Source organism: Eucyclogobius newberryi, unplaced genomic scaffold (assembly GCF_026437365.1).
Source record: "Eucyclogobius newberryi isolate DKJ021-1_F unplaced genomic scaffold, fEucNew1.0.hap1 SCAF_10, whole genome shotgun sequence".
NCBI classification, from domain to species: domain Eukaryota; kingdom Metazoa; phylum Chordata; class Actinopteri; order Gobiiformes; family Gobiidae; genus Eucyclogobius; species Eucyclogobius newberryi.
The window spans coordinates 19,482,471-19,499,861 of NW_027315724.1; the positions used below are offsets into that span (position 1 = coordinate 19,482,471).

A 17,391-nucleotide genomic window follows, 5' to 3' on the forward strand; every position below is an offset into this window, starting at 1 on the left:
TCTTGACTCTGGCACCAGCAGGAGGCCGGTCCATGTTTAGTCTTGACTCTGGCACCAGCAGGAGGCCGGTCCATGTTTAGTCTTGACTCTGGCACCAGCAGGAGGCCGGTCCATGTTTAGTCTTGACTCTGGCACCAGCAGGAGGCCGGTCCATGTTTAGTCCTGACTCTGGCACCAGCAGGAGGCCGGTCCATGTTTAGTCCTGACTCTGGCACCAGCAGGAGGCCGATCCATGTTTAGTCCTGACTCTGGGCATCAGCAGGAGGCCGGTCCATGTTTAGTCCTGACTCTGGCACCAGCAGGAGGCCGGTCCATGTTTAGTCCTGACTCTGGCACCAGCAGGAGGCCGGTCCATGTTTAGTCCTGACTCTGGGCACCAGCAGGAGGCCGGTCCATGTTTAGTCCTGACTCTGGCACCAGCAGGAGGCCGGTCCATGTTTAGTCCTGACTCTGGCATCAGCAGGAGGCAGGCCCATGTTTAGTCCTGACTCTGGGCACCAGCAAGAGGCCGGTCCATGTTTAGTCCTGACTCTGGCATCAGCAGGAGGCCGGTCCATGTTTAGTCCTGACTCTGGCATCAGCAGGAGGCCGGTCCATGTTTAGTCCTGACTCTGGCACCAGCAGGAGGCCGGTCCATGTTTAGTCCTGACTCTGGCACCAGCAGGAGGCCGGCCCATGTTTAGTCCTGACTCTGGGCATCAGCAGGAGGCCGGTCCATGTTTAGTCCTGACTCTGGCACCAGCAGGAGGCCGGCCCATGTTTAGTCCTGACTCTGGGCACCAGCAGGAGGTCGGTCCCTGAGGTCCTCAGAGTTCGAGATGGTTCATATGGCACTAACATGGTAGAGATGTACTTTGGTGCTAGGCCATGAAGAGACTTGTACACAAGCAGAGCTGCTTTAAAGTCTCTTCTCTGAGCCACAGGGAGCAGTGCAGAGACCTGAGAACAGGACTAATGTGATGGTACTTCCTGGTTCTAGTCAGGACTAATGTGATGAACTTTCTGGTTCGAGTCAGGACCTGAGCAGCAGCGTTCTGGATGAACTGCAGCTGTTTTACAGCTCGTTTGGAGAGGACAGTGAGCGGCCGTTACAGTCTAATCTACTCGAGACAAAGTCTCTCCAAGTCTGGTTTAGACACTATACTTTTGATTTTGACAATGTTTTTAGATGGTAAAAAGCTGCTGATGTTAAAGTTCAAGTTTGAGTCCATTATTACCAGATTTCCCCACTCCACAGGTCAGGGGCATGTGTTCTGAGACACATTTATCACGAGTTTTTAACAATCCCAATACATTTGAACAAATTCAAAGTGAAACACTCGTTTTAATCATCAAAACGGTCAAAATGCAACATTAGCTCCGTGTTGACGTTAGCAATATTAGCTCCGTGTTGACGTTAGCGATTTTAGCTCCGTGTTGACGTTAGCAATATTTGCTTCGTGTGAACGTTAGCAATATTACCTCCGTGTTGACGTTAGCAACATTCGGTCTGTGTTGACGTTAGCGATATTAGCTCTGTGTGGACGTTAACGATATTAGCTCTGTATTGATGTTAGCAATATTAGCTCCGTGTTGACATTAGCAATATTAGCTTCGTGTTGACGTTAGCAACATTAGCTCCGTGTTGACATTAGCAACATTAGCTCCGTGTTGACATTAGCAAAATAAACAACATTAACAAGATTCACAACATTAGCAGCATTAGCAACATTAGCTCAACGGCAGCGCGGGAGCAGGTTCACGGATAGCAGGGGGCAGTAGAGAGTCAGATGTTACATTTTAGGCAAGCGCAGGCGCAGACATGCTGGATTGGCTAACTCGGTTAAACTGAGGGTCTGAAATGCATCCCGAAAACCCGAAAACCCGACATCCGAGCGCGACAGGAAGTGAAGCGTAAACCGGGTGTGAACCGCAATCAATCCAGGACCAGGACTGAACCCGGTCTTATTCCCCGGTCGCACTCAGATGAAGATGTGATCAATTATGTGTGGAATGTGTTGGTCGTGAGCTGAGGGTGGAGTCCGCCAAATACACAAACAGGAAACAGGAAGTGCATGCGGCGGCCGATAGCCAATCAGAGCCTGACCCCAACCTTGCCCCGGGCGCACGGACCAATCAGAGCGGTTTTGGCGTTCCAGACTCGAGGAAACATTAATTGAAAATTTTCAAAAACGACAGCGTCCATCAAAACTGCGGCTGATTTCAGACTCGGACCGGAACGTTTGATCGCGGTTAAAGGAGCACTCTGTAACTTTACCGCTCATCGTGACACATCGTGACACATAACCAGAAGCGTCAGTAACTAAGTAAATGTACTTCAGGAGAGTTTTGAGGATCTGTTCTTGACTCGACTCGTATTTTAGCGTATTCTTGTCACTTTGACTCTCTAAATTTGTATGATTTTTGTTTGGAAATAGTAAATATACAAAATATATTCTCATTTCATTCATGTTTTCCAATGTTCCCTTTTAATCAAATCGTTTACATCCTTTATACTCGTTTTACTGCTGGAGTGAACAGGAAATATACACAAAAATACTATTTACATCTCATCGTTAGAAGGTACTTTTGATACTTGAGTAGATTCTACAGTGAATACTGCAGTACTTCTTTTATTTGTGCTGGAGTCATATTTGACCGGGTGTATCTGTACTTTTACTCACGTCATGTAAAGCAGTACTTCACTCTGTACTTCATGTTGTGACATCGATACTGTGATTGTTCTGTGGCATTTTGACTTTTTTGATGAATGTTTTAGTAAAAAGGGTTCTGAGGAAAGACTAAAATATGAACTTCAGGCCCTCCAGACCCGCGTCACTTCCTGTTTCGTTATCGGTATCACTTCCTGGTTCTTTATCAGACTTCATGAACCGCCATGACATGTTTTTGTTTGTGTCAATCGTGTTATGAAAGAATGAAGAGCCGGTCCTCAGGTCTAAACCCGGTCTCAGGTCTAAACCCAGTCTCAGGTCTAAACCCGGTCTCAGGTCTAAACCCGGTCTCTGTCCTCAGGTCTAAACCCAGTCTCAGGTCTAAACCCAGTCTCAGGTCTAAACCCGGTCTCAGGTCTAAACCCGGTCTCTGTCCTCAGGTCTAAACCCAGTCTCAGGTCTAAACCCAGTCTCAGGTCTAAACCCAGTCTCAGGTCTAAACCCGGTCTCTGTCCTCAGGTCTAAACCCAGTCTCAGGTCTAAACCCAGTCTCAGGTCTAAACCCGGTCTCAGGTCTAAACCCGGTCTCTGTCCTCAGGTCTAAACCCAGTCTCAGGTCTAAACCCAGTCTCAGGTCTAAACCCAGTCTCAGGTCTAAACCCGGTCTCTGTCCTCAGGTCTAAACCCAGTCTCAGGTCTATACCCAGTCTCAGGTCTAAACACGGTCTCTGTCCTCAGGTCTAAACCCAGTCTCAGGTCTAAACCCAGTCTCAGGTCTAAACCCAGTCTCAGGTCTAAACCCGGTCTCTGTCCTCAGGTCTAAACCCAGTCTCAGGTCTATACCCAGTCTCAGGTCTAAACACGGTCTCTGTCCTCAGGTCTAAACCCAGTCTCAGGTCTATACCCAGTCTCAGGTCTAAACACGGTCTCTGTCCTCAGGTCTAAACCCAGTCTCAGGTCTAAACCCAGTCTCAGGTCTAAACACGGTCTCTGTCCTCAGGTCTAAACCCAGTCTCAGGTCTAAACCCAGTCTCAGGTCTAAACCCGGTCTCTGTCCTCAGGTCTAAACCCGGTCTCAGGTCTGAACCCGGTCTCAAGCCTAAACCCGGTCCTCAGGTCTAAACCCGGTCTCAGGTCTAAACCCGGTCTCTGTCCTCAGGTCTACCCTCACGATGCCGCTCCTTAAGCACCTCCCTGTGCGTCTGAGAGGAGGAGGTCCCACTCTGCACAACGCTCTGGTCCTGAGGAGGATGAGCCTGAACATCACCGCGCACATGAATCCTTTCAACGATGACAGTAAAACATCAACCTGAAACTATTATTATAGTTAAATCGAAATCAAAAACGATAAACTATTTCTGATTCTAATTCAATAACACACTTAAAGGTGGTATGGACGATTTTTTTCAGCAATTTTTTTATCATATTTCCTCGTGGCGTGGATAAATTATTTGTCCTGCCACGTATCAATCATAAAACGCACCTACAGCTCACCTGCAGCCGCGTCAGGCTCGTCCCCACGTTTCCGCGTGCCTAAGCGCATGGATCTATCATAATATAGTTCCCTCAGTGTACGGGGCAAAATGAAGACTGAGAAAGACAGTTCGAGCTGAGGCAGAAGTGGACAGAAATCTACGGGAGACGAGAGATGCGATCCGTTGCGCTAATAAACAAACGCACGTGTGTGTTGTATCAGTCCGCACGGGGGAGTGCGCATGCGCACTTCCGCCTGCGTTCTCAAATTGCCGAAAAATCGTCCATGCCGCCTTTAAGTCATAAATATTCTCTCTCTAGAAGCTTCTGTCACAAATTTTCACCTTGAGTTAAAATATGAATGAGAAATATCAATGTCAATGTCACTGCTTGACTAAAGTCTACTAGAATAATCCTCAATCAACCCTTTAACCCCGCCCTCTTTCTAATTGGCTCCTTTAACCCTGCCCTATCTCTGACTGGCTCCTTTAACATACTTTTCTCCCTGATTGGCTCCTTTAACCTGCTCTTCTCCCTGATTGGCTCCTTTAAACCACTCCTGTCTCTAATTGGCTCCTATAACCCGGCCCCTCTCCCTGATTGGCTCCTTTAATCCCGCGCTCTTTCTGATTGGCTCCTTTAACCCGCTCCTCTCCGTGATTGGCTCCTTTGACCCGCCCCTCTCTCTGATTGGTCAGGTCTGGACGCTGACAGTCAGGGCTGGTCTCCTGGCAGCTCGCTGTTGGACGGAGACGTTTGCCGGGACAGAAACCCGTTTGAAGATGAAGAGGACGAGAACGAGGCCAACAAGGGCAAACGGGGCGGAGTCAATGGCAAGGCGGGCGGGTCCGCGGGCAAAGGGTCCGGAGGGAAAGGTGGCGGGTTCAAGTTCGGGTCACCGCTGAGGACTCTGGGTAAACTGGGGAAGAGCCTGAGGTCGTCGGGTCGAGGAAAAGAAACGCCTTCTCCTTCAGAGTCACCGGGAGAGAAGAAGAAGAGAGGGAGGCGGAGCTCCGAGGGCTCGCTGCTCAGGTGAGCCAATCAGAGCGCAACAGTTACTATGGCAACCAGGACTAAACCAGGTTTAAACCAGGTCTAAACCAGGTCCAAACCAGGCCTAAACCAGGTCTAAACCAGGTCCAAACCAGGCCTAAACCAGGACTAAACCAGGATTGAACCAGGTCTAAACCACATCCAAACCAGGCCTAAACCAGGCCTAAACCAGGCCTAAACCAGGTCTAAACCAGGTCCAAACCAGGCCTAAACCAGGACTAAACCAGGATTGAACCAGGTCTAAACCACATCCAAACCAGGCCTAAACCAGGCCTAAACCAGGCCTAAACCAGGACTAAACCAGGCGTAAAGCAGGCCTAAACCAGGCCTAAACCAGGACTAAACCAGGCGTAAAGCAGGCCTAAACCAGGTCTAAACCAGGTCTAAACCAGGTCCAAACCAGGCCTAAACCAGGACTAAACCAGGATTGAACCAGGTCTAAACCACATCCAAACCAGGCCTAAACCAGGCCTAAACCAGGCCTAAACCAGGTCTAAACCAGGTCCAAACCAGGCCTAAACCAGGACTAAACCAGGATTGAACCAGGTCTAAACCACATCCAAACCAGGCCTAAACCAGGCCTAAACCAGGCCTAAACCAGGACTAAACCAGGCGTAAAGCAGGCCTAAACCAGGCCTAAACCAGGACTAAACCAGGCGTAAAGCAGGCCTAAACCAGGTCTAAACCAGGACTAAACCAGGACTAAACCAGGACTAAACCAGGACTAAAACAGGATCAAACCAGGATTAAATCAGGTCTAAACCAGGTCTTAACCAGGACTAAACCAGGTCTAAACCAAGACTAAACCAAGACTAAACCAGGACTAAACCAGGTCTATACCAGGACGAAACCACGACTAAAGCAGGACTAAACCACGACTAAACCAGGTCTAAAACCAGGTCTAAACCAGGACTAAACCAGGACTAAAACAGGACTAAACCAGGACTAAACCAGGACTAAACCAGGACTAAAACAGGACTAAACCAGGAATAAAACAGGACTAAAACAGGACTAAACTATGTCATAAACTGTAGAATGTTTCATAATGTGATGTGTTGTATTTAAAAGAAAGAGAATCAAGTTTAAACTCAGCAAAAATGAAATAGAACGAGTGAATAAAGTGTGTTCATTATAATATCTGCTGGTGATGTTTGGGTCTAACCCGGGTCTGTCCTGGTCCTGGTCCTGGTCCAGGTTTGCCGGGCGGTACCGGGACTCGTTCTCTCGGAAGGACTGCATCTCAAACGGAGACCCGGGTTCTGAAGAAGACACCCAGAGCAGGAGGCTGAGTCTGATGAAGATGGTCCTGGGAAAACACAAACGAGAGTCCGGGTCTGAGCGGGTCTCACAGGGACCAGAGGAACCAGAACCAGAACCAGAACCAGAGGAGGTGGTCAAGCCCCGAGAACCTCTGTCAGGTTAGAGACACAAAACACCCACTGAACCGAGTCTAAAGCTGGACTGGACCAGGGTCTAAAGCTGGTTCAAAGCAGGTCTAAAGCTGGACTGGACCAGGGTCTAAAGCTGGTTCAAAGCAGGTCTAAAGCTGGACTGGACCAGGGTCTAAAGCTGGTTCAAAGCAGGTCTAAAGCTGGACTGGACCAGGGTCTAAAGCTGGTTCAAAGCAGGTCTAAAGCTGGACTGGACCAGGGTCTAAAGCTGGTTCAAAGCAGGTCTAAAGCTGGACTGGACCAGGGTCTAAAGCTGGTTCAAAGCAGGTCTAAAGCTGGACTGGACAGGGTGTAAAGCAGGACTAAAGCTGGACTAAAGCATGTCTAAAGCAGGACTAAAGCGGGACTAAAGCAGGTCTAAAGCGGGACTAAAGCGGGACTAAAGCGGGACTTAAGCGGGACTTAAGCGGGACTTAAGCGGGTCTAAAGCAGGTCTAAAGCTGGACTAAAGCGATTCTAAAGCGGGACTTAAGCGGTACAAAAGCTGGACTAAAGCAGGACTAAAGCAGGACTAAAGCGGGTCTAAAGCGGGACTAAAGCGGGACTTATATGTCTCTTAAATGCAGTGGAAGGGCCCATTGTTTCCGGCCCCTCCGCCCTTGTTTACTCTGCCTCGTCTCACAAACATTAAGAACAGAGGAAACAATCGGCTTCAGGGAAAGTCGTTCCACAAGGTCAGACTTTTTGACTAAAGCCACGTTTCCACTGGTTCAGTTTGAGCATCAGCACAAGCACCAACTCGTGTATATGATCCTGAGAGCTGAGCAGGAGCTCCACAGCCAGAAGTAATAACATAAATAATAATAGTAATAAAAATAAATAAATAAATAAAATAAACAAATAAATAAAATAAATAAATACAATAAAATAAAATAAATAAAAATCCAATTAATACAATTAAAAAAAAAATAAAAAAATAGAATAAGTAAACAAAAAATAATAATGAATTCAATAAATTCAATGAAATTAAATTAAATTAAATGTTTAGGAAATAATGATAATTGACCGTTGAGGCAAACACACAAAACCAAACCAAACAGAAGCCAGAACGGGTCCAAACGTGTCGAATGTTTTCCCTTTTGTTGTTGAACGGATTGTGAACGTGAAGAGAAGCGCGAGAATCGGATGTTATCGGGACGAAGGGAACGAGGAGATCAAGAGCGGGCGTCATGAGAGTCCGAGGGCGCTTTGAGGGCGCTTTGAGGGCGGCTCGTGAAGGGAACATTCCTCAAACTCATTTAAACAAAACTCAGCAGGTCAGGGACGGGCCAGAGGAACAAAACCCCTGGATAACGATATTGAGTGTGTGAATGTGGCGGTTCAAGTGTCGCACAAAATAAGGCTCAAAAGTGCAGGAATATCAATTTACACTCTTGTTTAGGGGGATTACGCTTGATGTTTCTGTCTCTTTTTTGGCTCTTTTTAATATTTTTTTTTACCATAGACGATAAACTCCAGATTCTAGTTTGGCAGATTTACAAAACAACTATCACGATGTTGACTTCCCGATGATTCCAGCTACTGATCTCTGCCTCGTTTAAGCGTCACTCGTTGCAAAAGCATCTTTTATTACAGTTTTATACAGTTTTATACAGTTTTATACAGTTTTATACAGTTTTACAGTTTATACAGTTTTATACAGTTTTACTGTTTTATACAGTTTTATACAGTTCCATACAGTTTTATACAGTTTATAAAATTTGTGTACAGTTTTTAAACAGTTTTATACAGTTTTACACCATTTTATACAGTTTTATAGAGTTGTGTATGTTTTTTATACAGTTTTATACAGTTTTATACAGTTTTATACCATTTTTATACAGTTTTATAGTTTTTATACAGTCTTACACAGTTTTATACAGTTTTATACAGTTTTTATAGCTTTTCTACAGTCTTACACAGTTTTATGCTGTTTTCTACAGTTTTTGTATTTTTTATACAGTCTTACACAGTTTTTATACAGTTTTGATACAGTTTTTACATTTTTACAGTTTTCAAACAGTTTTCTATTATGGTTTTATAGAGTTTTACATAGTTTTATACATTTTCTACGCAGTTTTTTACAGTTTTATACAGTTTATTCCTGTTGTCACTCACAAATATAATCTTAAGAGCTAAACTGGTCCGAGATGTGTAAAGTTGTCTTTTTGAAGCATAACTTGACCTTGAGTCTGAAGCACAGTGTGTTCTCTTTGTGTGGAGCGAGTCTGATGATGACAAACGTCTGAGGTGAAGGTCAGCGCTGGACAGAGATGACCATGATTAAGATCAACTTTCATACAATGTTATTATACAATATTTTACTGTTTTGAGTAACATTTAAATATGTGCTTGAATCCAAAAGTGCTGCTTTCTCACGACCTTTTATGAGCCATGTTTAAATCACTTGAATCATTTCCATCTCGGTAGCTTAAGTGATTTAAACATTTAAACGACACACAGTGAAATGGAACCGACTCATGTTTGTTCTGAGGCGCAAATACATCTTTTTATTACATTTATTTAAACAGAAAATCTTATTATATTTTCTGTTTTTTCTGTTGAACATTGAGACTTTTTAAACACTTTTAACCAAATAAATATGTAAATATGTGACTATTCTAGCGAGAGAACATTTAGGAATAAAGTGTGTTATCGATGAAAATCAGAAATAGTTTACCGTATTTTCCGGACTATAGGCTGCACCTTGTTTCATAGTTTTGGCCGGGGTGCGACTTATACTTATATTTATACTTATATGCTTATACTGTGGAGCGACTTATATGTGATATTATTTGTTATTTTCACACCTGCAACCGCATTTCATACTCCAGTGTGACTTATATATGTTTTTTTCTTCTCTATTATGCCATTTTTGGCTGATGCGACTTATACTCCAGTGCGACTTATATATGTTTTTTTCTTCTCTATTATGCATTTTTTGGCTGGTGCGACTTATACTCCAGTGTGACTTATATATGTTTTTTTCTTCTCTATTATGCATTTTTTGGCTGGTGCAACTTTTACTCCGGAAAATACGGTATTCTTTTTTGACATTTTGGTTTAATAACGTCACTGTCTTTGCTATAAAAGCTCTTTTCGTTTGTGTTTTAGAGTCTGTTCAGTCCAGACAAACATTAACATTGGACAAACACAGTACAATTATAGTTATTATTATATTTTTAAGTCGATTCGTTACTGGATTCATCAGAACGTCCTTCCGGAGCGTACTATCTGCCTCAAACCCGCTCTCCAGAGGCTCTAAAAGAGTCTCAAACGTTGTAATAAATGATAATAAGTCGGTTGTTTTTCGCAGAACGTGGTCGTAGTCTTACATAAGCGTCTGCTGCCGCTCTGATAAACTGTTATAAATGAGTCAATGATTGTGTGTCCTTCAGAACGGCCATAAAAAGTCACCCGGCGACGCTTCCCGTTCCTGTCGTCTTATCTGAGCCGTCGACGCCGAGCAATAAAAAAACGCCCCGAATCTAAAAATACGTGACGAGCTCCGGAGTCTAAACCACAGCCTTGAATAGTGTGGCTTCTGTGGGACGTGAACACAAACACTCGAGCGCCAGACGTGTCGCAGACGGTTCATCAACAGTAGGACGTTTGTTAATGAAATGACACGCTCAGAAGTACTTTAAATGTGAAATATAAATCATCATGTTCTCGCTTATTTCTGTAAATTATTACTTTTCTGAAACACTTTGGACACGCAGCGGGTTCATGTCCTGCAGTTTGTTTCTTTAGTGCACAGGTTAAAGCGCCCTCTACAGGTCGGACGACTCATTCAACTAAAATGCAGTTTATTAAAAAAATATATAAAAAGGTTATCACAGAAACGCTCATTTTTTTGCTTTACAATTTCACTTCCTGTTTGTAATTGATGATATCACATTAGGAAATTACCCAGCAAACACTGGGACAAAACTCATCTGATGTCAAATTTTTTTTTATTGGACAAATAAAAATATATGAGAGCGACTTTATTTAAAGTTTATTAAAAGAATTAGTGTTTAAAGAGTAAAAAAAACAGTTTCTTTTGTGTAAATTCTGCATAAACTTTGACTGGAATGAGTGTTTCTGGTGTGATGTCGCTTCCTGTCATTTTCTACACATTTTTCAACGTTTTATCCACAAATACCTGCTCGATAGGTGTAAAACTATAATTTATATGTACAACAGGTATAAATACACCAAATGAAATCAAAATTAGAAGATCGTAAAACCCTGTCATAGGCACTTTTAAGGCCGGAGCACAGACTCTTAAATCTCACGATCCTCCGCGAACAAACCCGGACCTAAAATCAGGGTTTAAATCCATCAAAATGTCCCGTAGTGTGTATTATTTTTTACTAAAACGTCGTTACTGTGATTATTTTTAAGCTTTTTGCGTAAATTGTTGCCTATTTTCCCCATTTTGACCGTTTTTGTGACATTTATAATACGACTTCCTGTTTGAACGCGAGCAGATCATGTGACTGAGGTGATTCCAAAACTGTTACCTAGCAACCAGACTGTAAACAGACTGTAAACAAAATCCATACAAATTACACACCAGTTACAATTCGACCAACAATAACACCATAAAACGCCTTTATTTTGTTAAATGATCGTTTAAACCATTTGCGATGGAGTGTCGCCTATTGATGACATCACAGAGGGATTCTGTTTTAGAACCACTTCCTGTCATTTCCTGCTTTTATTTTCCAGTTTTCTTCCCAAACCGCCACTCGACTGATGTAAAACTGTTATAAATATTGACCACAGGTAAAACAAAGCGATAATTATGAAAACATGACAAACTTCACGCGCACCTCTTTAAAGTTCCACCACATGTTCAGCCCTAACGCCGCTGTGGAGGAAGATAACCACTCTGCCACGCTCCCGCAGGCCCCGGTGGAATGTGGCGTTCTACAGTTTCTCCTCAAACACTGGCGCTCTGTTCTCTCGGTCTGACGCTGCAGAAATGGCATCCGCCCCGGACGTTTCCAGGAGCCGCTCGTTCCTCCGCGGCGGCGGCGCTCAAGCTGAAACGCGAGGAGCTGACGGAGCACTTTAGCCTCAGCGCTTCAGAGTCTAGAAATACGCACATCTGATCCACTTAAACCCCGTCAGGAGCGGCGGGTCGGAGCCAGGGGCCTTCGGAGTACGAAGCACGAATACATGTCGAACTCTGTCCCGTTCCCGGCGTTTTCAGTGGAACGTGAAGCGCGATTTCACTGGAGAAACTGGGAATAACCTCGAGTTCTCACAAAGTCCAGGTTCTCAAATGGTCAAACCCGCTCTGGTCGCTTCACTCCTCACAGTGCAGCTCCAGACCTCACGCTCCCTGCTGGCCCTCTGCGTTCCTCAGATAAATGCACGTTTCCTGCGTAAAGCCCAGGATCTGGTGTCGTGTGGGTCCCTCTCCTCTGGACCTCTGGAGCCCCGTCTGTGCTGGATTTGGACCTGGACCTGGGCCTGGGCCTGGACCCGGGCCTGTCCCTGGACCTAGGCCTGTGCTAGTTTTGGACTGGGCCTGGGCCTGGGCCTGGACCTGAGCCTGGACCTGGACCTGGGCCTGGACCTGGGCCTGGACCTGTACTTGTGCTGGTTTTGGACTGGGCCTGGACCGGGGCCTGGACCCGGGCCTGGACCTGGGCCTGGGCCCGGACCTGGGCCTGGACCTGGACCTGGACCTGAGCCTGGACCTAGGCCTGGACCTGGACCTGGACCTGGACCTGGACCTGGACCTGGACCTGGACCTGGGCCTGGACCTGGACCTGGACCTGAGCCTGGACCTAGGCCTGGACCTGGACCTGAGCCTGGACCTGGACCTGGACCTGAGCCTGGACCTAGGCCTGGACCTGGACCTGGACCTGGACCTGGACCTGGACCTGGACCTGGGCCTGGACCTGGACCTGGACCTGAGCCTGGACCTAGGCCTGGACCTGGACCTGAGCCTGGACCTGGACCTGGACCTGGACCTGGACCTGAGCCTGGACTTGGACCTGGACCTGGACCTGGGCCTTGGCCTGGACCTAGGCCTGGACCTGGACCTGGACCTGGACCTGAGCCTGGACCTGGACCTGGACCTGGACTTGGACCTGGACCTGGGCCTTGGCCTTGACCTGGACCTGGGCCTGGACCTGTACTTGTGCTGGTTTTGGACTGGGCCTGGACCGGGGCCTGGACCCGGGCCTGGACCTGGGCCTGGGCCCGGACCTGGGCCTGGACCTGGACCTGAGCCTGGACCTAGGCCTGGACCTGGACCTGGACCTGGACCTGGACCTGGACCTGGACCTGGGCCTGGACCTGGACCTGGACCTGAGCCTGGACCTAGGCCTGGACCTGGACCTGAGCCTGGACCTGGACCTGGACCTGGACCTGGACCTGAGCCTGGACTTGGACCTGGACCTGGACCTGGGCCTTGGCCTGGACCTAGGCCTGGACCTGGACCTGAGCCTGAGCCTGGACCTGGACCTGGACCTGGACTTGGACCTGGACCTGGGCCTTGGCCTTGGCCTGGACCTAGGCCTGGACCTGGACCTGGACCTGGGCCTTGGCCTTGGCCTGGACCTAGGCCTGGACCTGGACCTGGACCTGGGCCTTGGCCTTGCCCTGGACCCGGGCCTGTGCTGGTTTTGGACTGGACCGGGGTCTTAAGTCACACAATAACGAGCTGCGAAGACTCTCAGGTGTCTCCGCTCTCAGCTGAACAAACTCCACAGACTGATATTTTCATCACTTCTTTTCTTTTTTAGATGTTGTAGGTTTCCCTGGTGCGGAGTGAGATTTCCGGCTTTAGCTTTTGTTTAGACCAGGTTTTGTCTTGGTTCAGTCCAGGTTTAGTCCAGTTTCAGGAGGTCTTAACACATGATAGAGCGCTCGGTGTTCTATTAGTTCTATTCAATGGGAAAAGACGGGGAGAGGACTTTGTACTAATCGAACTAGTGTCAACAAAGGTGTAAAGAAAAAGTAAATTTCTCATCCTTCTGAAATCCATGTTTAGGTTTGTCTTGCGCGCTTCATTCAACGTTCTCTCCGTGAGATTAAAACCCCGTGAACGTGTTTTGTGCTCAAATACGCAGCGCACCAGAGACAATTATGCAGCTGTTGTTTGAACTAGAGCTGGACGAAATTGACAAAAATGTAAATCTTAAAAATGTTTGAGGTGTTTCCCGATAGCGATACTCAGACGATATTATGTCAATGTGTTAAATGTCTTTAAAAGTGTTATCGGGTGTAAAATGTCCGTCAAATTAATCACAAAAGTGCAGAAACATGACCAACTTTTCCCCCTTGTTTTTAAAGCATTTTTTGCTATAAACGACAAACTCGATATTCAAATTTTGCATATCATCAATACAATATTCTCAAAATGTTGATATATTGCTCACTTAAGGGTGAAAACAACCTTAGCTTTTTTGTTTTTGTCCAGGTTTAGTCCAGTTTTGGTCCAGTTTTGGTCCAGTTTTAGTCCAGTTTTAAACCTCTTTTAAACCTCTTTTAAACCTGTCTCTCTCTTCAGTTCTGGAGATCTTGCAGTTGGTGAAGAAACGCGACCTGCTTTTGGCCGACGCCCACATTCTGGAGCTGGAGCAGGAAGTGATGGCGTCATGTGATCAAAGCGACGAATCAGGACGCGACAACGGCCGGCGACGAGCGAAAGACGTGGAGCTTCTGTACGAGGAGCTGCAGAAGGAGCTTTGGTCTGTGGTCCGAGAGTCGCTCCGGTCCCCGACCGCCGGACCCAACCTGGGACTGGTGGTGCAGGTGAGGGGCACCTGTCTGCACCTGTCTGCACATGTCTCGCCTGTCTCACCTGTCTCCACCTGTCTCACTCGTCTCCACCTGTCTGCACCTGTCTCACCTGTCTTCACCTGTCTCACCTCTCTGCACATGTCTCACCTGTCTCCACCTGTCTCACCTGTCTCCACCTGTCTCACTTGTCTCACCTGTCTCCACCTGTCTCACCTGTCTGCACCTGTCTTCACTTGTCTCACCTGTCTCCACCTGTCTCATCTGTCTGCACCTGTCTTCACCTGTCTCCACCTGTCTCACCTGTCTGCACATGTCTCACCTGTCTCCACCTGTCTCACCTGTCTCCACCTGTCTCACCTGTCTCCGCCCTCTCTCTCCAGGTTCTTCAGCAGGAGGAGCAGGTGGACCAGGACTTCCTCAGCTCTCAGACTGAGGTCTGGGTCTCGTCCGCGGGGCCACGCCCTCGCAGACTCAGGCAGCGTTGGGTCGAGGCGGTTGGGGAAATGGCCGACTCCTCGCTCCCTGTGAAGACGCAGTTCTCTGTTGGGTTTTTGGACCGGTTCTTGGACCAGATCCGGACCAGAGTCGTGGAGGATCTGAGCGCCGCCAAAAGGAACGTAGTGTCCATCTACCCTCCGGAGTACCAACCCTTTCAGGTGTTCACCCTTCTGATACTTCTGATATGACTCCCAAAACCCTAACTATGACCACAATAGGAAAGTGCAGAGGTCACAAGTCTCAAGTCTCTGGCAACAAATCCAAGTCTAGTCCTATCTCTTTCTGACCCTTGCCTGACCTCTGTGTGACCTCTGCCCTCAGGTGTATGCACAGAGCTACCACATGGCAGTGACAAAAAGACTGCGCTCCATCACAGAGAACCAGCTCCAGATCACAGACATCTACTCTGTGCTGGACTGGGTCTACAACATCTACAACAGGTAAGACAAGCACTACTACTACTACTACTACTACTACTACTACTACTACTACTGCTACTGCTACTGCTACTGCTACTGCTACTGCTACTGCTACTGCTACTGCTACTGCTACTGCTACTGCTGCTACAAAAAGCCTCTCATTATTGTTGTCCTTGTGTGTCATTGTTGTCCTTGTGTGTCATTGCTGTCCTTGTGTGTCATTGTTGTCCTTGTGTGTCATTGTTGTCCTTGTGTGTCATTGCTGTCCTTGTGTGTCATTGTTGTGTGTGTCATTGTTGTCCTTGTGTGTCATTGTTGTCCTTGTGTGTCATTGTTGTCCTTGTGTGTCATTGTTGTGTGTGTCATTGTTGTCCTTGTGTGTCATTGTTGTCCTTGTGTGTCATTGTTGTGTGTGTCATTGTTGTCCTTGTGTGTCATTGTTGTCCTTGTGTGTCATTGTTGTCCTTGTGTGTCATTGCTGTCCTTGTGTGTCATTGTTGTCCTTGTGGGTCATTGTTGTTCTTGTGTGTCATTGCTGTTCTTGTGTGTCATTGCTGTCCTTGTGTGTCATTGCTGTTCTTGTGTGTCATTGCTGTCCTTGTGTGTCATTGCTGTCCTTGTGTGTCATTGCTGTCCTTGTGTGTCATTGTTGTCCTTGTGTGTCATTGTTGTCCTTGTGTGTCATTGCTGTTCTTGTGTGTCATTGTTGTCCTTGTGTGTCATTGCTGTTCTTGTGTGTCATTGCTGTCCTTGTGTGTCATTGCTGTCCTTGTGTGTCATTGTTGTGTGTGTCATTGTTGTCCTTGTGTGTCATTGTTGTCCTTGTGTGTCATTGCTGTTCTTGTGTGTCATTGTTGTCCTTGTGTGTCATTGCTGTTCTTGTGTGTCATTGCTGTCCTTGTGTGTCATTGTTGTCCTTGTGTGTCATTGTTGTCCTTGTGTTTCAGGGATGTGTTGGGTCCGTTCTCCTGCTCAGACCTCGATCCTTTGCTTCCCTCAGACACTCTGGAGCGACTGGAGCTCGACTGCCTCAACTCTATGCGGGTAAGAACATTTGGGAAAGACATTTGTGGGAAAATGTGTGGACGTTATGCACTTCCTGTCAAAAAAAAACATGCAGCTCTTTTTAGCTTTGATTACAGCACACATAAGGTTCCGTCCCGTGTTACAGACATTTCCTGCACAAAGCCGCCTCCAGCTCGTCCCAAACACCCTCAGATCTGGAGTAGATTCGTTTCTCTGCTCGATGCCAGTGATCTGACCCTTCTCCAACACATCCATGACCACGGGATTCGTCTTTTCACATGGCTGTTTCAGAAACGAGAAGCTCAGGTTTTAACAACACCTGCATCAGTTATCCAGCAGGGGGAGCTGTTTGTCCAATAGGAGGAGGAGCTGTTTGTCCAATAGGAGGAGGAGCTGTTTGTCCAATAGGAGGAGGAGCTTTGTCCAATATGAGGAGGAGCTGTCTGTCCAATAGGAGGAGGAGCTGTTTGTCCAATAGGAGGAGGAGCTGTTTGTCCAAAAGGACAAGGAGCTGTTTGTCCAATAGAAGGAGGAACTGTATGTCCAATATGAGGAGGAGCTGTCTGTCCAATAGGAGGAGGAGCTGTCTGTCCAATAGGAGGAGGAGCTGTCTATCCAATAGGAGGAGGAGCTGTCTATCCAATAGGAGGTGGAGCTGTTTGTCCAATAGAAGGAGGAGCTGTTGTCCAATAGGAGGAGAGGCTGTTTGTCCAATAGGAGGAGGAGCTGTCTGTCCAATAGGTGGACGGGCTGTTTGTCCAATAGGAGGAGGAGCTGTTTGTCCAATAGCAGGAGGAGCTGTTTGTCCAATAGGAGGAGGGGCTGTTTGCTTATTGAATCACAGTGGACACATGTTTTGGACAGTTAGTGTAAGTCTGTGGTCACATTTGAGGTGAATGTACCAAACAGGTTTAGGGGGTAATGGCCCTTCATTGTCGCTTGCGGGTGTAACTGGCTCTTATTGTGGCAGATGTGAGCTGTTGTAATGGTCAGTGTTGTAGTTTTCTTAAGTAGTTTTTTTTTATTATTATTACTCATTTAATTGCTCAGGCACAACCAGATGTTTGTGTAAAAGTAATTTGCATAAAAGTT

General features: G+C 46.7%; 1 protein-coding gene across 1 annotated transcript in view; it reads left to right on the forward strand.

Annotated features, from left to right (window-relative positions):
• Window positions 1-17,391, forward strand: part of exoc3l2b (exocyst complex component 3-like 2b) — a 37,691-nt gene that overhangs the window by 11,333 nt on the left and 8,967 nt on the right. Inside the window, exons 2-8 of the mRNA XM_072461999.1 lie at window positions 3,811-3,947; window positions 4,823-5,156; window positions 6,372-6,595; window positions 14,124-14,368; window positions 14,737-15,012; window positions 15,176-15,294; window positions 16,221-16,317. Of these exons, the coding sequence (XP_072318100.1) occupies window positions 3,824-3,947; window positions 4,823-5,156; window positions 6,372-6,595; window positions 14,124-14,368; window positions 14,737-15,012; window positions 15,176-15,294; window positions 16,221-16,317 (1,419 nt within the window). The 5' untranslated portion in view covers window positions 3,811-3,823. The remainder of the gene's footprint in view (window positions 1-3,810; window positions 3,948-4,822; window positions 5,157-6,371; window positions 6,596-14,123; window positions 14,369-14,736; window positions 15,013-15,175; window positions 15,295-16,220; window positions 16,318-17,391) is intronic.